The sequence below is a fragment of the Myxocyprinus asiaticus genome, chromosome 32 (assembly GCF_019703515.2).
Source record: "Myxocyprinus asiaticus isolate MX2 ecotype Aquarium Trade chromosome 32, UBuf_Myxa_2, whole genome shotgun sequence".
Classification (NCBI taxonomy): Eukaryota; Metazoa; Chordata; class Actinopteri; order Cypriniformes; family Catostomidae; genus Myxocyprinus; species Myxocyprinus asiaticus.
The window spans coordinates 44067108-44092118 of NC_059375.1; the positions used below are offsets into that span (position 1 = coordinate 44067108).

General features: G+C 38.1%; 1 protein-coding gene across 1 annotated transcript in view; it reads left to right on the forward strand.

The window, feature by feature from the left end:
- fmn2b (formin 2b) overlaps nucleotides 1-25011 on the forward strand; it is a 90966-nt gene that overhangs the window by 60936 nt on the left and 5019 nt on the right. The window contains exons 16-19 of the mRNA XM_051667854.1: nucleotides 74-194; nucleotides 278-370; nucleotides 7795-7846; nucleotides 7937-8086. Of these exons, the coding sequence (XP_051523814.1) occupies nucleotides 74-194; nucleotides 278-370; nucleotides 7795-7846; nucleotides 7937-8086 (416 nt within the window). The remainder of the gene's footprint in view (nucleotides 1-73; nucleotides 195-277; nucleotides 371-7794; nucleotides 7847-7936; nucleotides 8087-25011) is intronic.

Consider the following 25011-nt stretch of genomic DNA (forward strand, 5'->3'; position numbering starts at 1 on the left):
ACAGCAATGATGTTTCACTACAATAATCCAATATCTAAAACACACCATTGAAAGGACTGTGTGTGTGTTTCAGGACGCTGGTAGAGAAACGTGTGTGTTTCCTCTCCCAGAACCTCACGATCTGTTCCAGGCGTCTCAGATGAAGTTTGAGGACTTCACTAAAGATCTGCTGAAGCTCCGGAAAGATCTGCGAGGTAAAATAATCACGTGATTCCTGATTTCCTTGTCTAACTACATTAAAAGTGTTGAAATGACACACTTTAACTTTATTTCCCAGTGTGCACTGCAGAGGTGGAGAAGGTTTGCTCTGTCACGACAGAAGAACATCTGCAGCCCTTTAAAGATGAGATGGAGAAGTTTGTAAGTGAAGGTGAGTCTGTGACGAGATCTCACCTGAGTATCACTCATCAAACATCCAGCACATTTTGATTCAGGGAGTCACAATGCAATTATAAAACAGTTCACAACAATTACGCCACATCCACCGATTATATTTAAAAACTCTGGAAAACGATGGCGTTAGAAACCTGATTCTAAAGTATGCGATAGCAGAGATTATTTAGCAGAGACGGGCCACTTCTATTGAAATTAATGGGAGAAATTGGAACGCTCAACCAAGAAACTCTGAGCACCCAACGGTCAACGGATGTAGAAAGGAAGTCCCGCCTCACAGTTAAGAGTCAATCAGCTTTTAGATACAAACATCACCTGTCAATCAACTCTAGAGCGCATGCGCATTAGCTATACAAGCCGGGAAAATTGCATTTTTTTGCATTTAAAAAATGAGGTAAAGCAGCACAATTTATGATACCAGTGTTGTCAGATTTTACTGCTGATTTAAAATATGTTCTTTGATCGTAATCTTGAGATTTCAGTCTTTCTCCATTCAAATAGATAGGAGCTGCACTGCCATGACTGGAAATAACCTCCCGAGAGCGTTTCAAAGACGCCCGACAGACTGACTTGCTAGAAAGACTTTGGCGATAGTGAAGTGTTTTTGTATCGCTCCATAATAGCTGGAGAAAAACACTGTTCTAGTGTAAACTTAGCAAAATGAATGTGTTTTCAAACGTAAAGGTGTAAGTGTGGATGTGGCCCAAATGTGGCTCGTTGCTAAATATGTGTGAAGGTTCGCCCCTATGCAAATACATTTCCTTTATGCCGCCGCTGTGCTGTGTTAAATGTAACTGAAAAATTCTTAATTTGAGCAGTTGTGGATCGTTCCACAATTATTCAAGAGGGAGTCATGATGCGTCATCAAATCGGGGTGTTTTTTTTTTTTTTTTGTCCCTGTTTTTCCTCTGTAATCTGTGGTTTTGCATTTCTTGCAACACAAAAACTGCATACGTTTTAGCTTATGAAATGTGTGTGTAGTTCTAATGTTGTGGGATTATGTCGGGATCATTGAAGGTCAACTAGTGTCAATTAAACTCTGGAATTCCTTAAATTTCTCCCGTCAGTGGCAAAGAATTCCTGCGTCTCTCTTGAGAATCCAGTTATTTTGGGGGGTGAAAATTACATGCCTGATTGCCATTAGCATGCGCTGGGGTTTTTTGCAGCATAGCAGGTTTTGCTAATGCGTCGTTACCCCCAGCGCTGCAAGCATGAGACTTCACTGACCCTAAGTCGCATTAATCTCTGTCGCTGACCCTCACAGAGCAGAGCACCACACACACACACACACTCAAATGTCACGGGAAATCATAATTCACACACACAGAATTAAAGCTCATTGATATATTTTTTACATACAGTTTTATACATACAACTGACTCTAAACACGCACACTCGCATGCATTTTTACTCACTGTTCAGCATGTGCTGTCTCAGACAGACAGTTCTCTTGACAGATAGACGGGTTGTGGCTGATTCGGGGTCCTTCGTGGTGTGGAACCCTTAACCTCTACTGGCCTTAATTTGTCCAAGATTACCTTGAGCGGTGACCCTTGCTGACCTTTAGGCTTCTGAGGAAGCCTCTCTCTCTCGCGCTCTCTCTCTCTCTCTCTCTCTCTCTCTTTCTCTCTGACACTTTTTTGTGTGTTAGAAATAGTTTATTCTTTACTCACATTTTCTTCTGAGAAACAAAAGCAGATGTTTAGCAGAGAGTCAGCAACTGCTATACTGTAGCTGCTGTTCAGCTATGCTATTTAGCTGTTAACTACACAATGTGAAATGTCACAGAATTTGACGTATTTGTTATAAATGTATGAATGGAAAAATAATACAAATTAAAATCGTGATATGTCCTAGCTTGCGTTTAAAATGTTAAAGTGTCCTTATGTAAGTCAGGCATATGAGGTATCATTTGAAAGATTAGAATATGATCTTTACAGGGATAACCATCTCTTCTACATTTGTTACTTAAAATAACAAAATAAGGCCTCAAAACATTCGTGTTGAAAATTAGCGCCCCCTAGAGGTAATGGGGTAGAAATATTTATATAAAATAAAAGTCCTTCACATAGCACATAAATGGACAAGTCATATATCAAATGAAAGCTCTCATTCTCACAAGTGTGACTGTATAGTTTTTGTTGCACTAATACCACAGTTCGAAAGAATCACAAAGTGAAATATTATTTCTGTAAGTCGTCAAATACAAATGTTTCTTTATGCACTGATAACTGCTGCTGTAAGCCCCAAATAGCTAAAAACTTCATATCTGCTTTAGGGGTGCACCGATCGGAATCGGACGATATTCGTCTTAAATCCGTGATCAGCCGATCGTGGCTAGAATTAGGGCCGATCTTTTTTTTTTTTTTTTTTGCAGCACACAGGAATCACACATACACTGCTCCTCTAATGAATGAGCACTTGCTCAGCCCTTGATGCATGACAGAATGACCTGTGGAGGGCGAGTTGTGGGCCATTCTAAGCATTCACGACTTTAAACTTTCAGACATGCTGTAATACAGATGAATATTCCGTTTGTTTTTAAAAATGTGTAAGAATTACACATTGAATATGAATATTAAGCTGCATGTGTATGAGTCGTTACGGTAGTCATTCTGACTCGTTGCACAGTGAGCAGGATGAGCATAAAGAGACTGCTAACGGGTATAAAAATGAATTAAACAACAAGTAAACATGCAAATACATGACGTGAGTCGTGACAATCAGATGTTGTGTGGAGCTATAGAGACTGAGGGATCATGATCGCTTTTAGCTTCACTCCCTTCAACATGCACGCTCTGCAGATGTCAGTCAAACATGCGCGCTCTGCGGGTGTCAGTCAAACGTGCGCGCTCTGCGGGTGTCAGTCAAACGTGCGCGCTCTGCGGGTGTCAGTCAAACGTGCGCGCTCTGCGGGTGTCAGTCAAACGTGCGCGCTCTGCGGGTGTCAGTCAAACGTGCGCGCTCTGCGGGTGTCGGTCAAACGTGCGCGCTCTGCGGGTGTCGGTCAAACGTGCGCGCTCTGCGGGTGTCAGTCAATATCTCATCAGTCACTCATCTCAGTGCTATTCTGTGAGGATCCCAATTTAAATCAGATTAATATTAGTCACAATACCACTAATAACAGATGTAACTGTTTAACCTTCAATAACGGCACCGCGTCTTCACGCATTTGCTTAATTTGTGATTTGTGTTACAACAATATGCCAAAGACAGTAAACAAATCATACATATTAATGATTTCTCACTGGAGCAGTTTGAGAGCTTGTAATGGATATTTTTCTTATTTTTTAAAGTATCTCTGCTGTGTGTGATGCTCTCATGGTTTTTACTGCTTGCCAGTATGTCACAATTACTTTTTGATATTGACTTCATAACTGTTTCAAAACATATAAATGTTAGCAATTCACAATGTCAGTTTAATGTAATTTTGGTAAATTTATAAAAGGTTTCATTTCTTTAACATTAATGTATTAGGTATCATGAACAATGAACTATCTTTTACTAATCAATGTTAGTTAATAAAATTGTTCATTGTTCATGTTAGTTCAAAGTGCATTAATGTTACTAATACAACTTTTGATTTTAAAAATGTATTAGTATATGTTGTAACTAACATTTAAGTTCATTAGTTCATGTTAATTACAGTAATGTTGTTAATAACAAATTTAACCTTTTTGTAAAGTGTTACTGTAATTTTACTGTGTGGGGCATAAACATAACTGCAGCATATAACTTGCAAAAGTGTGGCAAAGTTCGCTTTAAAAAAATCGGTATCGGCCGATCTTAGGGGCCGTTTACACGACAACGTTTTCAACTAAAAACTGAAAGCTTTTTATGCATTTTGGCTGTTCGTTTACACGTCGTTTGGGGCCTGAAAATGCAAACTTTTGAAAACGGGTTCCAAAGTGCACGTTTTTGAAAACAATGCCGTTATCGTCTCCGTGTAAACATACAAAAACGTGAATTTGTGAAAACAATGATGTCATGCGCACGTGTATTATGTGTTCAGTCTATAGGCATGCGCGCGAGTACTTCAAAACAACGCACGAGACATTCAAAACTACAATGGCGGACTACAGGACTGTGTTTGTGCTGCTCAAGATTGAGTTTATTGACGCTTCTCCAGCAAAGTGTATGCTTATGTGCACAGGCGCGTAGTGTTTCTTTACAAAGTGACATCGCCAACTACTGGCCTGGCATGCATAATACAGCATTTTTAGTCGTTTTCGCAGATCCGTGTGAACGGGGATTGTTTTGACAACGTTGTCGTCTGTACGCGAAACTTTTCAAAAACGCAAAGGAAAAATGTTTCCGTTTTTAGTACATCATTGTCGTGTAAACGTACCCTTAGTGTTAAAAATAAATAAATAGATCAGCCTCAAATTTCCTAATCGGTACACCACTAGTGCTCAATATGCAGTTGTTGCCTCTAATTTCACATAGCTACAGATATTTTTTTACTTAAGGCCAGTTTGGCCTGTGAAAGAGCAAATAAACATCTTTTTGATTAACTCTTTCATTCTTGCTCGTCTGTTGCCTAAAGAAAAAAATCGGCTATCGGAATCGGCCATGAAAAATCATGATCGGTGCATCCCTAATCTGCTTTTACCTTAAGGGGACCGGGAGGGTCTCAGCTTTCTAATGACACCTAGATTGAGCTTCTAGTCCACTCAGAGGCCGAGATATTCAATGAAATAATGAGGGTGGTGCTTGAACTGAAAATTAGACTGAATGTCTATGGACGAGCACATCTGTGAGGGATAAAATGTGTTAGAGCGCCACCTACATTTCAGATCTGTGTATTGTGATGGAATGTGATCGAGAGAAACATTATTTTTTCTAGTGCTTTCTGCCATCTAGTGGAATAAAATGAGACTATTCAAAGTGATGTGAGAGTGAACAGAACCAGAATTACATGTTTACAAAGTTAGCGACAACAACAAAAAGTAGTAATACTAATGTTGTACTGAATAAAAGTTTTTATTAGTACTTTCATTAATAATGTGATGGTCTACTGTGCAGCGCTGTATTTAACAAAAAATAACTCCAATGTTGTGTTTTGGATTGTGCTGTGAGGATCTGTATAGAAGCACTTCATTTGATTTTTTTATTTTATTATTATTATTATTATTATTATTATTATTATTATTATTAACAGTTGCATGTTATATAAAGTTTAATATATCAATAAAGCAATTGTTCTGTTTTAATTTTATAAAAATTAATTTGATTAAATCAGGAAGTTAGAAATAATAAAACTGAAAACATGGAATTTGGGTAAATATTAAATGGATTTCATAGGACCCTAAGAGTTGCCGTTCAATATAGAAAATAAAGTGATTTTTGGGTTATTACATTGAATTTTTCCTGTGATAACAGCAATAAATGTATTAATTGAGTACTATTATTAACTTGACCATCATGAAATCTAATTACTATGAGGAGGAGGATCACATTTACATCCATATGGCAATTAATTTGCAGGTAACGGGAGTCAAACTCTACCTAAACTGCTAAATAAGAGAGTTTGTGGCTGTCACTGACCGACACCGATGTCTTTTGTCAATAAAGGGGTGTGTAGTTCACGGCAGTATTTTATATCATTTCAGAAAAGCCTTTTATTTCAAAGGATCACATTGATAAATATGTTTATAGTGCCTTTTTAATGCATTTTCTGCCGAGTTCGGCGTGTAAAACAGGCTAAGTGCACGTAATGCCGATCCTGGAATCCTCCATCGTTTTTGTTGCAGTTGTCATGCACAGAAACAAATGTCAAAAGAAAACCAGTCGAAATGGATTACATCACCACAGGGGTTCCTGTTGTACATGTGAATGCAAGAGAGAAAAGTCACAAGAACATACAAAAAACATAAGTATCGAAAATTAGTCCACTCAACTTAAGGATATGTTCACCCAAAAATGATAATTCTCTCATCATTTACTCACCCGTATGCCATCTCAAGCTCGTACGACTTTCTTCTGAGAAACACAATGAAGATATTTGTTGGATACTTGATATTTGTTTTACTTTACAATGCAATTCAATATGGTCTAAAACTTTCAAGCTCCAAATGACATAAGCATCAGAAAGGTAATCCAGTGTAGGGCTGTCAGTATCGATTATTTTGGTACTCGAGTAATCTGCCGATTAATCGAGTAATCGGAAACAATATTAAATTACTCTAATTGCATAAAGTTACGTTTGGCTAAAATGTGTTGATTTGCTTAAGTTTTGATGTACTGTATCTTACGATTGAATAACAAGAAAACGATTGTGCAAACAGTATCTAAAGCCAACAGACACCCAACGCAGATCTATAATATAAAAAGCTGACAGAGATTGGCTACTCCAGGTGTGCCCAACTCTGCTTTTTTTTTTTTTTTTTTTTTAAATGCAAGATCTGCTTTTTTCATGAACAAGTTCAACAAGATCTACGCATTTTGGCGTAGCTCAGTGACTACTGACACTGACTACAACCCCTGGAGTCGCGAGTTCGAATCCAGGACGTGCTGAGAGACTCCACCCAGGTCTCCTAAGCAACCAAATTGGCCTGGTTGCTAGGGAGGGTAGAGTCACATGGGGTAACCTCCTCGTGATCACTATAATGTGGTTCACTCTCGGTGGGGCGTGTGGTGAGTTGAGCATGGATGCCGCGGTGGATGGCGTGAAGTCTCCACACACGCTATGTCTCCATGGTAACGCGCTCAACAACCCACGTGATAAGATGCGCGGTTTGACTGTCTCAGACGCGGAGGCAACTGAGATTCGTCCTCCGCCACCCGGATTGAGGTGGGTCACTACGCCACCACGAGGACTTGGAGCGCATTGGGAATTCGGCATTCCAAATTGGGGAGAAAAATAAATAAATAAATAAATAATAAAAATAATCACACTGGCCCATGTATAATAATCACACTTTGACAAAGTTTTAAACAATTAAAAATAGTTATATTTTCATTGGATCAAAGCTTTAATCGATTTATTTGAGACACAATTTTTAATAATGCAATTCAATTAAAATGTAAAATATGGAATTCAGAATAACCACAATATATATGACCTCTCGTTTGTTTTGGCTTAAATATTACACCCGTTGGGCTCATAAAATGTCCTGGTGCCTTGAAAAGAGTGGGAACCCTGTATTGAGTAAGTCCTTATTCACTATAAATCTTGACATCCGCATCTTGACTTTTATGCTGCCTTTATGTCTTTTTGGAGCTTGAAAGTGTTGGACCCCATTGAAGTGCATTGTATGGATGTCAACACATCATGCATCCTTCAAAATACCTTCGTTTGTGTTCCGCAGAAGAAACTGCGTTAATTAACTGCGTAACTGGCCTTAATGTAATTAAAAATAAATAGCTTATGACGTTTTTTTCTGTCTGTCTTTTTTACAGCGAAAACAGAGCTGGAAACTCAAGAGACACAACTGAGTGAGACTCACAAAATGTAAAGAGATTGCTTTAATCATCCTTTGTTATTCACAGGGAATATCTTGTCAGCATTTCATGAGCTCTGTTGTTTATTTTCTCTGAACAGGTTCTTAGAGCTGTGTGTGTTCTTCTCGGTGAAGGCCAAGAGTGGAGAAAAAGAGGTTTCACCAAACACGTTCTTCTCCGTCTGGCACGAGTTCTCCACCGATTTCAAAGACACTTGGAAGAAGGAGAACAAGGTTATTTTGCAGGAGAGGTATGTGTATGTGTTTGGATCGGGCAGAAGATCAGCAAACACATGTCACCTTTTATTCTCCATGAAATCGCTGTTGTTTAGTCGAGAATCACGAGCGGCGCTGTGCCGTAATCTCTCAGGAATGTCGAATGGTGAAAACGTCAGACGTGCACCCAAAATAAAACCCTCAGGACTGATTCCACCCCGGAGGCCTTTCTTGTACACACTGATTTATTAAGTAGCTCAATCAAAAACTTCCTCTCACTTGCTCTTTAAATGTTGTGAAAACAGGCTCTCCAGCAGTATTTGAAGGGGGACAAAGGGCCGGGTGAGGTGTGTGTTTAGAAACGCACGCCGTCCATGTGAACTCCTTGCAAGCGCGTGATTTAATGTGCCGTTACCTCAAATACCTGAGCTCGCCATTCACAGGTGCATCATGGGATGGTTACGTTCTCCTGAAATATGTTTCCCGCCTAGCAAACAATCTGTCAGAGGCGTGCTGAATATACAGCGCTTCCACCGGGGTCAAATTTGTTACACCTCGCATCTGAGTGATGGAGCAACGCTTTGTTCTGACATGGAAAAGTGGAGCGGACGTCATTCCTCGAATTAGCGGCTCCTCCACGCAAATGAATCTTCCAGCGCAACCTGCCATCCGTCTGTGTGTAATCTCCTGTGTTCAGATCAAAGCTGCAGAGTTTACATGCTTGTGTCATTTTTATGACCTTGCGGAACAGAACGCGTTCACGGCGGCTGTGAAGTGTCTCGATCCATTTTCGGAGAGCTTTCAAGAGCTTATGAGAAGTTTTTGGTGTCATTCATGTGCATTCATCTCATGAAGGCAGAATAATGTAATAATTACCTGCTGGTGAAAAAACGACTTAATTCTAAACGCCTGCTACCTCGGTAGGTTCGATGGTATTGAATGTAGATGCAATAAAAATGATCATTTACGTTGCAAATATACCTCAAAAAGTAAATAAGTGATTCAATGTGTACATGTCATTTATTTCTGCACATGCAAAACCTTTCTAAATCATATCTATGAATTTGTACTCTCAATATGCTGAAGAATTACTACGTTGTTGTTGTTGTTTATTATAATGTCTATAAAAACCGTAATAATAATAATAAGAGGTAGAAATAACTAGATAAAGTTTGTCAAGACATACTTTGATGTTAGCTCTTACAAAATCTGGAAGTTTAAGAGTTTTAGAAGTTTAAACAGCCAGCTAGCTAGATAGATAGATAGATAGTCGGATAACATCAGATAACATATAAATCACTAATATATCGATTGATCAATCTAGAGAGACAGATATATGGATGGATGGATTCATAGATTGATCTAAAAGAGATTTAAAGGAGATTAAAGACCTTGTTTGTGTTTGTTTACATTTAAATTTTTGGCAGATGGGGTTTGAATTAACGAGCATTCCGTTGGCCAATTTGAACATTCCGTCAGTGTAAGTCTATGGGGTTTTTCTAAGTTTTGATCGTCCTCTGAGCGGAAACTGTAAATGCGATCAGTTATAAAAAAAACAGCTCACTATTTCAGAACAGTCTGAAGGTCTGTACCATGTTTGGCAGATGTAATTTGAGTGCTGTAGGAGGAGTTGCAATTTATAATTCGGATCTTTGTATAGGGATTTTCAAAAAACCTAGTCTAAACCCAGTCTGTAGAATAACAGTATGTTTGCTTTAACCCTTTAAGCTCTGAAGGCATTTTTAAAGATTTCCTGTTTCAGTGGCATACCCAAAATTAAAGGCTTATAACTCTACAAAAACAAAACAACAACAAAATACAAGGAGGGTCAAGTGTTTGGTATTATTGTAAAGAAAACGTATTATTTTTTTTAATTTTTTTTATGATATAGATTGATAAATTGAGATATTCGCAGCCTAATAAACTGCTGAAAAATCACAAACGATTGAGCCAAAAATGTACTTTTTCTCATTTTTTTTTTTATTTGACATTATCTCAGGGTTTAAATAATGCGGCTCCAAAAAATTGCTTTTGTTTTGTTCCCAATCATGTCAACTTTAACTGAGAAAAAGTTTGTGTTGATACGATAAAGCAATCAAACGTTATAGCATTACAAAAATAATTTATCATAGTGTCCAAAATCCTCTCCAAACAAATAAAACATAATAATTGTACATAAGAACTAATTACACATGCAAACACAACAATGACTAAAGGTTTGTATAGCATGCAGACATGATTTTAGTAATGAGATTTCACAGAATGAGTTTCATTCTGTGTCATTTGAGTCATCATTGAGTCTGTGTCATGTATTTGGCACCATCTCCTGTGGCCATATGTAACATTGTGCTTCATGTAGATTATCTAATGATCTATACATCTGATTACACCTCCTCTAAATAATGTAATGTGATATTTTATGTTCCTTTTAATTTTCGTGAAGTTATAAGTGAAAATGTGGCATATAAGCAACACCAACATAATTGTCAAAGACATATACTTGGCTATTACTCGCTATATTTTTGTCTGCGAGTAAAACAAATAGACTGGTTGTATTCTACTCTTTAAGAGCATTCCAACAACATATGACAATACCTATTTTGTGTTGGTCAAGACAGTAGTTCATATTTTGATGATTCTTTTTTTTCTTGCGGGCCCGGTGAGCAAACCTCAGGAAACAAACTAACAAAGCCAACAACTGTATACATTTTGTTGATCTTTTGTTGATCTAAAGTGGACATCCTGGGCTTTTCAGAGATGCCAAATAGTAAAACAGACAATGGGTGTGTCTCAGTCAGCTCCCTAGTTCAGTAGTTGGGGCATTGGTCAGTGAATCGGTCATTTCTAGGGCTGTCGCAATCGAAAAATCGTTCGTGTGCTGAAACGTTTCCAGAATGCACAGTACAAACCAAGGAGTGTTCACGATGTACTGAATCACGACATGGGAAGCTAGAGAGCGAGATGAGACACACCCATTGATTTCTACGATATCCTATGTAGGGGACATTAGGACTCGGTATGTGTGTTGACCAATTGGGTGGCAATAAAATAAATTAAAACAATAAAAAAAAAATTTTTCTATAAAATGAGATTTCTGAGTGTGCTGACAAACACTCATTATTGAACATTGATTAAATAAAGGCACTGCTAGTTCATGTGTATACTACAACCCCAATTCCGAAAAAGTTGGTACAGTATGAAAAATGCTAATAAAAACAAAAATGAGTGATTTGTAAATTATATTCACCCTTTGCTATATTGAAAACACTACAACTACATATATGATTTACCTTGTGAAGGTAAAATAGTTCATAGTTTCTTTGAAAATGTACTAGAGGTCGACCGATAGTGGATTTTACCGTTACGATAACTAAGTTGGGCAGTGCCTGCCGATAACCGATTAATAATTCGATAGTTTTTAAAATGTATACTGAATGAAAAAACACTCAAAGTAAAATAGTGCTGAACTTTATTACAAAAATAAACAGTACTGACTGAACCATGAAAATGTATTGTACTTTTTAAAATGAAATAAATATATAAATATTAATATATATGAACTAATATGCAAATTGTAAAGTCAGCTGATTTTTAAATTGACGTTGCTTCTTTAGTCCACAAGAGGGTGCAATAACTACATAAACCATTCAGCACCGTTATATTATTGCATAGAACATACCTATCCTGGCTGTTAAAAAAAAAAAAAAAGAGCATTTCATTTTCAACTAATGTGCATAAATAAAGTTTTAGTTGGTCCATATTCTCAAATGTTAATTCAAAATTAAAATGAGGGGGGAAACGCTTCAATAGACAGTTCACATGGTGTTACACTTGATTCCTACTTCTCCAGACTCAAGCTTCGTAATAACAGTGAAATACCACATTGTTTTATTCAGTACAGTTGTATGTAGAGTAGCAATATTCCCAGATAGCAGTGGTATCCGGCTGAACTCGGGGGTGAAGCGGATCAGACTATGAGCACAGGTCAGGGGCTGTTCAATAAGACAAAACACGACAGACTGGAACCGAATGCGAGGATCTTGAGAGGCACATTTCTAAGTTGAACATCTTTCCTGACAAAGCGTTTAAACAACTCATAATCTGAGAAACGCTTAAGAGAGCAAGACGCAACAGCCAAAGACCTCCACCAACTGTAAGGGCCTGTTCACACCGAACGCTTTTGCAACCATCCATTTGTTTTTCTATGTAAACGTGCGCTAAACGAACGTCTTTGTTTCGCGTTGTTTTTGTTTATTCAGCATCTCATGCCAGGAGTGCTGTTTTTTAGATGATGTGTGTAATTTAAAGAGCTTCAAAAGCATATTGAGACACCTGCTTTCTGTTAAGCTGTATTAGTTGCTCTGTGTCTCGCCTTTTTGAGCATAAGAATCATCAAGAAGTCATCGTATTACTGAGAGGATAAAAAACAGTTAATTGAAATCAGATGTGTTTCTGATTATACGTTTCTCTCGACTGCATGAAGATATTAATTTGCTTTCTCATGTCACTAGCTTTTAAATATGCAACTTTGCTGGCTAACGAATGCGTAAACGTGACCAGCTGGATATAAACTAATGCAAATAGATGGTAACAATCGTGACATTTAAACATTTGGGTGTATTTTTGTCCCATTGTTCTAACCACTTGCGGTTAGCTTATGTTAGCTTATGTTAGCGTCCTCTCAGCCTTGTCAGCAAATATACTGCTGTTCTCTACTAATGCAGCATCTAGTCAACAAATTATTTTATATGACAACGTGTACTGTATACATACCTTTTCGTTGTTGTTGTTGTTTTAAATCGGCATCTGAAGTGTTCTGCTCCATGCAGAGTGTAGTCTCGCATGTCAAAACAAGGCATCAGTGAAGTGCCGCTCTCATACAGTATAACGACAGCAGACCCTTCCCAGCCGTTCCAGCACCAGGCGCAACGGGGAAAAACTGATTTCTGGAACTATTGGTTATCGGTGCCGATTAATCGGCAAAACCGATATATCGGTCGACCTCTAAAATGTACAGTAATTTCAAATCAGATGATTGCAACATGCTCCAAAAAAGTTGAGACGGGCAATTTAAGACTAATAACAATTTGATGAGTTGAAATAATAAGGCGATTGTTAAACAGGTGAGGCAATCGTGTCATAGTATATAAGGAGCCTCCAAAATCAGCCTAGTCCTTCAAGAGCAAGGATCATTTGAGACTTGTCAATTTGCCAACAGATGCTTCAGCAAATAATCCATCACTTTGAGAACAATGTTCCCCAAAGACGAATTGGAAGGATTTGGGGCATTTCACTCTCTATAGTGCACAATATAGTTAAAGAATTCAAGGAATCTGCTCAAATCTTGGCGCGTAAAGGGCAAGACGAAAACCACTTCTGAATGCACGTGATCTTTGATCCCTCAGACGTCACTGTCTTAAAAAACATCATTCATCTGTAATGGATATCATGAACATGGGCTTGGGATTACTTTAGTAAACCTTTGTTAGTCAACACCACTCGCCGCTGCATCCACAGATGCAAGTTAAGACTTTACTATGTAAAGGAGAAGCCATACATCATCACTGTCCAGAACCGCTGCTGACTTCTCTGGGCTCGGTCTCATCTTAGATGGAAAGTAGAACAGTGGAATCATGTTTTTTGGTCCGAGTCCACATTTCAAATGGCTTTTGTAAAGCACAGCTGTCGTGTTATCTGGGCCACAGAGGAAAAGGACCATCCAAGCTGTTATCAGTGTCAGGTCCAAAAGCCAGTGTCTGTATGGGCCAGGGGTGTGTCTGTGCCCATGGCATGGGTACCTCACACATCTGTGAGGGCACCATAATGCAGACAGATATGTACAAATTTTGTAGCAACATATACTTCCATCCAGCACCGTCTTTTCCAGGGATGTCCCTGCATTTTCCAGCAGAACAACTTCAAACCACATACTGCCTGGATTGCAAGCGCATGGCTGTGTAAGTAGAGAGTGCGAGTGCATGTGGGTGGCATGCCTGCGGTCCTGACCATCTCCAATTGAGAATGTGTGGTGCATTATGAAGCACACCATACGGCAATGAAGACCCCGTACAGTTGTGCAGCTGAAGACCTGCATAATGGATGAATGGGGGAAAATTCCAACAAACTTGTGTCTTTAGTGCCCAAATGCTTGTGTTATTAGAATAATTGGTGATGTTTCACAGTGGTAAACACTCAAATGTCCCAATTTTTTTGGAGTGTGTTGCAATCATCTGATTTGAAAAGTTTATTTTCATAGTAACTGGGTCAAAACAAGAATTTTGGAATAAAGTTTCCAACAAAAATCATTCATATTTTCACTACTCACTCATCGTTTTGAATAGAATACATCACATCTTGCCGGGCGGTCACATGCTCTCTTGTCACACCAGTTAAAATCTTTCAATGTCGGATGACTTCTCGTCTGTCGTTTGTCAGATACAGTAATAAGGCCGCTTTAGATGAACTTTCTTGGATATTATTGTAAATCCTACGTTACTTTGAGTTGTTTGAATGAGCCGATTCTTCTGTGGTGACTTTACTAAAAACAGTGTGCTCTTTAAAGCGTAACTCTCCCATAACATGTGCCATGTGTTTGATATTAGATTATATCTGCCACATTAAGAATCACTCAAAGTTAGAGCGCTTGTGAAATGAACCCTGACTATTTTTTTAACCTCAATAATGAAAAGAATATCGCAGCGGTCCCTTTAGCTTCCAATGGTTCGATGGGGCGCCGCGATAGCGGCGAAAGTCAACAAATACAAATTAGCCCCTTTAGCCAAATGCTGGAAAGAATGGCGAGCTTTTGCCCCGTTTACATAATTCATGAGGAAGAGCCACTCTAGGCCTTCGATATCTCTCCATCTTTGCTGAGATGGGCTGCTTGTATCAGTTGTCTTCTGAAGCGGAGTTTGCCTCTCACTTGCAGATTACAGGCTTTTAGTTTTGGCGGATCTGACCCGTTGGGTGCTCGAACCTGCCGAGGGAAACGATGCCAAATTACATATTTTCTTTTCTCCTCGTTGTGCCTCCTCGCTCCACGTTTGAAATGCTGGGGCACGTGGGAACGGCATATGAAGGAAGATCTCTACTCCCTAATTTGTAAGCAATTTCAGGCAATTCCGATCCATCAAGCGTCTGCCCTCTGCCCTCGCTGAAACGCTGGACTGGCGAGGTTAGCACGGATCATTCCTCTGCCAGGGCATGTAATTCAATATGTGCTGTGTAATTCAAAACACAGTCGAGTCGAATGCTTCAACTCATCCAGATATATGAAGATAGACTGTTCAAACATGTGTCTGTGCGTTGTTTTAAGCAGGACTTACACTCAGACTTTTGGATGGGAGGTAATAACCATAATAACTTTTACAAATGAGGGTGAATACAGGTAAAGTGGGCATTTTGTTTTATTCAAAATGTGATCCAAATAGCAACATTTGTATCCCATTTCAAGTTGGATGAACTTAGTAATGGAATAATAAGCACATAATGATAGATGATTAAGTGTCCCACATTACCTGTATTCATTCCTCCCAACGTTTTATTTTAGACTATTTATTGTGATTAACTAAAGTGCAAAGAAAAACTAATCTAACCGGCCTCAAAAAAACAACAATCAATAAAAGAGCAATATGATTGAAGTCTAATTATTCAACTTTTATGACTAAAATACTTCGTTCAACATTTCAGGAAAACAATTGGTATCTCAAGTGTTTCCGTGGCAACTAGGCAAAACTCAGGGTCCCCACGGTCATGGAAAACCTGGAAATATCAGGGAATTTAAAATAGTGTTTTCCAGGCCTGGAAAAGTCAAATATTTCTATAGTGAATATAAATGTTTCTAGTTATTTCTCTGCTCTGATATATTATTATTATTATTATTATTATTATTATTATTAATATTAGGGCTGTCAATCGATAATTTTTTAAAGTCTAATTAATTACATGGTATGCCGATTAATTAATGTAATTAATCACATATAATATTTGCTGAGAAAGCCCCTCAAATAACAATAATTCAATATATAATGATTAAATAATAAAATAGTTTTATTTAAATAATTATAAAAATAATAAAAATAAAAATGTATATTTTATTTATATATATATATATATATATATATATATATATATATATATATATATATATATATATATATATATATATATATAAATAAAAAATAATACAGATAATTAAAATGCATTACATTATTTTGGCACACATGTGAAGCATTAAAAGACAATACAAAAAGTGGCTTTATAATGCAATTTATTGTTTATTTCCATATTATTGAACATAAGCCAATCATTTATCCTACAGTTCACAGTGATACATTTTGCACTTGAATTCATCAATGAGTCCGAGATTTATTATGAGGGCTTATTTAACCTCATGCGTCCTCGCTTCCACATGCGTGGACGTTGCATTTTGGCTTTGCTAAAAACTGACTGAATACTGTTCATAAGATTCTACACTGTTATTTAAAAGTAAGCGTCACGTGACACAACAGCATGATGTTGATTTCCGTGAAGTGCTTCTGTGGACGCAGTGACAACAAAAGTGCCTCTAAGAAATCTCTTTACGTTTTTTCATTGAAACCTGTTTGGGTGTAAAGAGGAGAGTCTATAGTTTCTTTTGATATGCTGCTTTAAAAAATCTGTTCATTTTTCACATGTCAGCGTGCTGATAAACATGATGTCCACACATGCAGACACACTCAAATGCACACAGCAGTCACACTCCGGTCTCAGTTGGTTAAGAACGCGTCAATGTACACCTGCGTCAGACGGACACTTTTGGAGCACCTCGGTTGCGTTGCATCATACATGTACCATTTTTAGGTCACTGGTTCAAGTTAAACTAAGTTTGAAACTTAGAAGCACAAGTCTTGAGATCCCTGTGTTCAGATTTGCGCTCCATCAAGCTGTGTTTGAATGCAAGAACATGTTCTCATCTTGTGCTGTCTGCTGTCAGTAAGTGTGGTTTGTTCTCTGTATAAGCTGCCTGTTTTCTATACAGCTGGAGTTTCGCTTACTGCCCCCTGGAGAAAACAGGTGTTACTACAAGCTTGAATTGCTCCGGAATCTTCCTTATTACGGTCCGGGGACATGATTAATTGCGTTTATTTTAACGTGTTATTTTTTTAATATAATTAATCGCACCGAATTAACGTTAAATCGACAGCCCTAATATATATATATATATCAGGAAAGTTAGTTTATTATCTTTCAAATGTTATCTCTTGAATGTTGCTGTGGCAACAAGTGTTTAAAAACTCCCATTATGGAAAATCTGGAAATATCAGGTAATTTTAGGGTGTGTTCACACTTGGCAGGTTTGGTTTGATTAAAGCAAACTCTGGTGCAATTGCTCTGTTAGTGCGGTTCATTTGAACAAGTGTGAACGCTGCCATCTGAACCTTGGTGCACACCAAACAAGCAGACCGAGACCGCCTGAATAGTGGGTCTCGGTCTGCTTCCAAACGAACTCTGGTGCGGTTCGATTTGATATATGAACGCAACATGGACCAAAGATGTCTAAACGGACCAATAACAGGAAGTAATACTGACCTCAAGCATACCTGGTTCTTCTCATCATAGGAGCTATGTTGCCCAATACAGTTCGGTACAGGCGTCGGAACCGCCGTCTCCTTGCAGCATATCTTCGTTTGTGTGTGCAACGGAGGAATTCCTGCCGCTGTTTTGACTCCTTTACACATTAGCTCTTTGTTTCTTCTCAGCTGGTAAAAATACCACCATATATAAATCCAACGAGCGCATTTAGCCCAGCAGCCAGCATTGTTTTGGATGTTCGGTAAGTTCCGTCGCAAAAATACGTCATAAAAGCTGTCCGATCAGATTGTGACCTTATCCTGATGCCTTTTGTTTTATATCTTTAGGTTCGGTGTTAAAAATGCCAGTGTGAACGCTAAGCGAACCAGGACTAAATGTATCATTTTCTATTTTGGTCCGGACCAAGAGAACCAAGAGAACCGAACTACAAGTGTGAACACACCCTTAGTTGGAAAGTTGAGAAAAATGTAAAAACAATTTAGGCCTGAAAAACTTACAGAAATCATTAGAATCTTACAGTCAAATATGATGTCTAATTTTTGAGTGAATCATTCTATTTAGGGGATGTTTTCATGAATTGGGAGAACAAATCAGTATGAATGATTCATTGACGAATCGGTCTGCATCAAGATTGTTTTTAAAAATCCTCATCCAGGAATCAGAAGGTCATGGAAATGTCAAGGCAATTCATTGGTAAAAGTGTGGGAACCCTGAAAACCATGTCAAACTTGTGAGGAGAGGCTGATGACATTTATGATGTATGTTTGTACCATTAGCGTTGAAACTGAGAGAACAGCCTCGTCTTTCTCAACACTCGTACCTGAAGCGATAAGATGCCACTTTCCACCACACAGAGAGGCTTTATCTGAGGAGTGAAACAACACGTCTGACTCCTCCGCAGACCTCTGGTGCGCTGCCGTCTGAGATTAGTTTGCAGACAGTTGCGAACTAATCAGACGATCTCCTGCTAAAGTGTTTGCTTTTCTCCTCCAGTGGCACCTAAAACCCCAAAGAATTCTCGCTCTCTGTCGCTCGGCCCCAATTTGTCATGAATGCCTGTCGTTTGCGTGCCGGGACAGAAGGGAGCTGTTTGAATCATCTCGGCACTGAAGGTCTCTCTGGAGCCGAACAAGACAAATGTGTCTGACACAAAGCACTCAGCAGAGCCACTCATGTGAAGAGCTGCGGCCGCGCTTTGTTTTCGCCTTCTCTCCATCTTTGCCGTGGAGTGGATGTGGGTGACTCCGCTCCCTCGAGGGTTCATGCATCTATTTCTTTAACCCTGTCTCGCTTTGAAAGCTTGACTGAGCTAAACCGATGGAGCCGGGAGCGACGCGACCTCGGGCGACTTTTAAACGCAGACTCGACACCACGTGGCACAGATGAAGTTTTTTCCTTGTCATGAAGGAAATAGTTAGTTTTGAGTAATCTAAGTGCATTTATGCACTGTTTTCAAATAATGTAGCTGCAAACTACTTTTTCCAAAGAGCAGTGATGAAGCATGACAAAATGCTACATTGCTGTTTTGTGCTTCACATTAAATTGCACGCACAACTGTGTCGTTTTTTTTGGTCTTGTTTGTAGCCGTGTACTTGTTTATTTTAGTTATAATTTAGTCTTTTGACACGTGTTTAAATTGCAGTCAATAGTTTTACTCGCATATCATTTTAGTTGACTAAAATAACATTTTAGGTCATTATGTGCAAAATGACAAAGACGTGTCAAACTGTAACAGACCAAACTTTAAGCATGTATTAAACAGATTAAAGGTTTATCTACACATTTGAATTACGTTATGCGTTTTAGACCATTAAGGATGTTGCATTGCGTGTAGAGCATCCTTATGGAAACAGCGTATTCACAATGCAAGTTACACATTCTGACTAGTGTGTAACTTGGCTCAAGCGTTCGTTTGCTTCAAGTTGTATGTTGTGGATATAGCTGATTAATCTCATATTTATAGGATGAATGTGGTTATTTACTCGTGAAGTGATTCACTTTACAGGTGTTCAACACTTTAATCTAACACAACATACTAAGACTGGATTATTTCAATAAATTCTTTCAAAACAATTTTGGTAACACTTTCTATGAAGCATGCCCATATTTATAATGCATTAATAATGTCTTATAATACACCTTTTATAATATGCTATAACTCCTCATAAATAATTGCAACCACAGTTATAATACTTACCTATTCGTAGTTATACTTTAGAGTATAATGCATTATAACATGGGCAACATCCAGTTTTATCAGCAGAAGTTATAATGTATTATATACATTTTTTTTTCTCACATAAATCTACATTCCATACCCCATAATGACAAAGCAAAAACCAGAACTTTGAAAATGCATTAAGAAAAAAACTGAAATATCACACTGACATAAGTTATAAGTATTCAGACCCTTTGCCATGAGATTTGAAATTTAGCTCAGGTGCGTCCCATTTCTCTGGATCATCTTTGAGATGTTTCTACACTTTGATTGGAGTCCACCTGTGGCAAATTCAATTGATTGGACATGATTTGGAAAGGCACACACCTGTCTATATAAGATCTTACAGCTGTAAATGCATATCAGAGCAAATGATAAACCAAGCCATGAGGTCAAAGGAACTGCCTGCAGAGCTCAGAGACAGGATTGCGTCAAGGATCCGGGGAAGGCTAGAAACACATTTCAGCTGCTTTGAAGGTTCCCAAGAGCACAGTGGCCTCCATAATTCTTAAATGGAAGAAGTTTGGAACAACCAGGACTCTTCCTAGAGCTGGCCGCCAGGCCAAACTGAGCAATCGGGGGAGAAGGACCTTAATAAGAGAGGTGACCAAGAACCCGATGGTCACTCTGGTTGAGCTCCAGAGATCATGTGTGGAGATGGGAGAAACTTGCAGAAGGACGACCATCACTGCAACACTCCACCGATCTGGACTTTATGGCAGAGTGGCCAGACGGAAGCCTCTCCTCAGTGCAAGACACATAAAAAACACCTAAAAGGACCCTCAGACTGTGAGAGGAAAAAAATAGCCAAACTTCTGGGGTGTAAACATTTAAAAACAATCAATCTGATTCTATACTGAACTCTATTCAATGAACTTTAATGTTTGTGCATCTTATTTTATAAATAACTTCTATTATATAAGTTTGACTTGTGATGTATTGTATGTTACAAGTTTATAAGAAGATATTGCTTTTGTAACTTTAATTAAAGCAGACAAAGAACACTTATAATATGATCACATCACTATACACTATACACTATACAACACTTATGCCGGAGCAGTGGTGGCTCAGCGGTTAAGGCTCTGGGTTACTGACCAGAAGGTTGGGGGTTCAAGCCCCAGCACTGCCAAGATGCCACTGTTGGGCCCTTGAGCAAGGCCCTTGAGCTCTGCTCCAGGGGCGCCGTATCATGGCATATGATACGGTGCCCCTGGAGCAGAGCTGGGATATGTGAAAAGAAGAATTTCACTGTATATGTGCAAATGTATAATGTGATAAATAAATAAAGAAAATTATAATTATTACCATTAACTAATTATAATTAAAATTGAATGTTGCTTGTGTTATAATGCATTATACTCTATAGTATAACTATGAATAGGGGAAGTCTTAACGTATTATAACTGTAGTTAGAGAAGTATTTACGTATTATAAGGTGTATTATGAGACATTATGAATGCATTATAATGCCTTTACAATGCATTATATATATGGGCGTTTCCAAATTCTTTATTTTTTTTTCTCAGCATATTTTCGTCTATTATGTTTTATTTAAATTTGTTTAATAACCACAGTTATTAAACACATTATCACCATGATGCGTCTCATCTTCATTACCGTTGATAAAATAAAAAAACCTTCACCAACGAACATTTCCGTCAGTTATTTGGTTGACGAGATTAACACTGGTTTGTAGCTAAATACTTCATTAAATGCTGCTATTCATCATCGAGCGTGTTTACATGTATATTGTTACATGCACACTAATTATACTGAACCCGACAACGTGTGTGGTCATGTAAACGCATTAAACGTTTTTTTTTAATCGGTGTAAGGTCATAAATGGTTTATGAAAAAACTAATCAACAATGGTAGATTTTTGCCCATTACCCTGACTTCGCTTGCATGTAAACACGTTAACTGCCGTTCTTACCGACTTATCCAATATGCGCATGGATGTTTACATTTTGACTTCAAAAGCAGAATATAATCCAGTGCTTTAAAATCTCATGCGAGGGGATTTTCTTGCTTTTCTTGCAAGCTGATTTTTATTGATGTGCATGTAAATGTGCTCGTAAACATGCATACTGTTTTTGACTCTACTGCTGTAATTTAATTAGAATATATGATTAGCATAATTAAACAAATCTCCTTAACTAGCTACTTTTTGTTAGTGGCTTGTAGTGTAGCCAGCTATATTTACAAAAGGTCAGTTTGACTGTAGTTTAAAGCTGCACTCCAAAAAAAAAATATCAGTAACCTTATAAAAGAGACCAAGACAACATGTTTAAAAATGACTGATGCACTTTTAAGTACTTTTTACGAGGAGCTTGGCTACAAACTTTCAAGGTAGCTTCACCAGAACTTTATTAGGTTTTCTTAAAGTGGCTGTTTGCAATAAAAGACATGATATTACACTATAAAGTCAGTGTTTAACACACCACTGACACTTTCATTATCTTCAGGTCTGTTGATCAGCCAAACCCTGTAAAAGTTTGTGTAACTCGCTCTGCTCCAAACCTAGTGAGCCGTGTACAAACTGCCATTATTTTTCTTTTCTCCAGTAAAAATATCTAAATATTGTTAAAACAAGATATTTACTTGAAGCAAAATGACACGCAGTAAGATGTTGTCTTTTCAGAATAATCTAACAAAATGTTCTTCGTTTATGCTTGTAACATGAAACTATTTGCCAATAGGGTAAGAGCAAAAAACTTGATTTACAGGGAAAACAAGGCTTAGTAGTTTTTCTTGTCATAACCAAATTTTGCTGATTTCACTGAAAACAAGATAAAATATCTTATATCGGTGTAATTTTGCTTCAAATACATTTATCCTGTTTTAAGGATGTTTAGATATTTCTACTTGAAAATAAAACATGCTTTTTACATTAGTTGCATTAGTTACTGCAATATGAATTTGAACAATAGTATTTTGAGTAATTAACATTTAATGCTGTAAAACAATTAGGGCTAATGCTCAGTGAATGAGGACGAGTACTGATACTTCCTTTTTGGTACTTGCAGATACAATACCAGCTTTGTTTTTTTGTAATGTTGAATTTTTCAAATACAATACTGTATGATGTTACTCAAAAGATATCATCAGAAAAGTCATTTTTAGCTTTCACAATGATCAAAAATCACAAACGAATCTCACAGAAATAAATGTGTGTAAAAATAATCACCATAAACAAATCCAACAGAGCTGACCTGCAGACTTTATTGGGTTTCAGCAACTAACTCAAAATAAATTATAAAAAAATGATTTTTTTAAGCTTTTACATTGTCAAAAATGGCCAAAAAAAAAAAACAATAAAAAATACAGTATTTTCATTTAAACATTTTAAATTTTATTGTCTAAATGCTTTATGATGTAATGCAGATGAATTGTCTAATAAATATTTATTAGGCCTATATATTTTATATATATATATAGTAATATTTATTATTATTATTATATATTTAAATTATTCTAAATTACCTTATCTGGGGGCCTTTCTCTGTTAATATTGGTATGCTTTAATTGCGATTAATTACAGGGTTCGCACAAGGTCCTTAAAGAGCATGAATTTAGCTTTTAGAAATGTAAGGACTGGAATACCTGTAAAATCTGCATGTTTTGTTAAAGTGCTTAAGTGCTTGAAATGAAAGCAGAACATTTCTATACATTTAGCGTGCTTGAGAAACGCATTAATTTTCCACATATCTTTTAATTATATTCGTAATATCCCCTGCTTACAGCACGCACATTTGAACCAGCCAAGATTGGAAGAAGCCATCTGACCGACATGAAAAGTGACATCACAGCTCGTTTGAATTTTTACGGGATATGTGGGGCGGGTAAAAAACAATGGTCTGTGCTTTTGAGTTGTTGCCCAATGTCATTGTGGATATACATACCTCTACAGATCGCACATTAGACTATATTTTGCAACAGGTGACAGACGTTTATCGTTGGCCACTGGCCAGTGACGCAGAGATCCTTTCATTATGTGTTGTCGTATGAGCGCGTACTCTGAAGGAAATCTACTTCCTGTATTGGCTACATGGAATGACACAATCGCATTAGTTTGAGGCGTGATAAGCCATAGTTACATTTACACTGCTTTAAATGAGGTCAACTCTGAGACCGTCAATCCGCGCATCTTATCACGTGGCTTGTTGAGCGCGTTACCGCAGAGACCTAGTGCGTGTGGAGGCTTCACGCTGTTCTCCGCGGCATCTACGCACAACTCACCACACCCCCCACCAAGAGCGAGAACCACATTATAGCGACCACGAAAAGATTACCCCATGTGACTCAACCCTCCCTAGCAACCGGGCCAATTTGGTTGCTTAGGGGACCTGGCTGGAGTCACTCAGCACGCCCCGGATTCAAACTTGCATCTCCAGGGGTGATAGTAGTGTGTTGTCTTGGGCATCACTGAATGTTTGCACGTTGTGTAATAGTTGTGTACAAGTCCCTCACACCCCGGCTTATGCCACTGACACTGTCCCCATCACACTTACCTGTTGTTTCAGCACTTCCAGGGGCCTGGGGCAAGTTGTCAATCCGGTGACACACACACCTTCCTCGGCTACAGTCACTGCAACAGACACCATATGACAACAGATCATCCAGACTGCTTTGACTTGGCTATTATTTGACACTTTATGATCATTCTTCCAGGCCCTTTGGGCTATTTGTCATGCCCAGACAGGTGTCACACACCCCGGCTTATGCCACTGACACGGTCCCCATCGCATTTACCTGTTGCTTCAGCACCTCCTGGGGCAAGTTGTCAATCAGGTGACAAAGTGTCAAAAGCTTGATCTCACACATGACACACTGCCATTCTAAAGATGTATTCAGTAACTAACAAGATGATATCTGACGAAACCGCATATGAACTCTCACAACCCGACTGTCGCCAATGGCGACTATTTTAAATGATTGTCGCAATCAATTATTTTGCCCGCATTTGCGACCATTTTAGTCGCAGTCTGGAGCCCGGTTATACATTCTTTAAAAGCTAAAATGTGTATAATAATGATGACAAATTATTAGATATAGATACTGTATATACATTTTCAAATGCTTGACATCCACTTCTGTGAAGTCCTTGAAAATGAAAAATTGGTGCTGGAAAAAGTACTTGATTTTCAATCAGTGATGCCTGTTTGA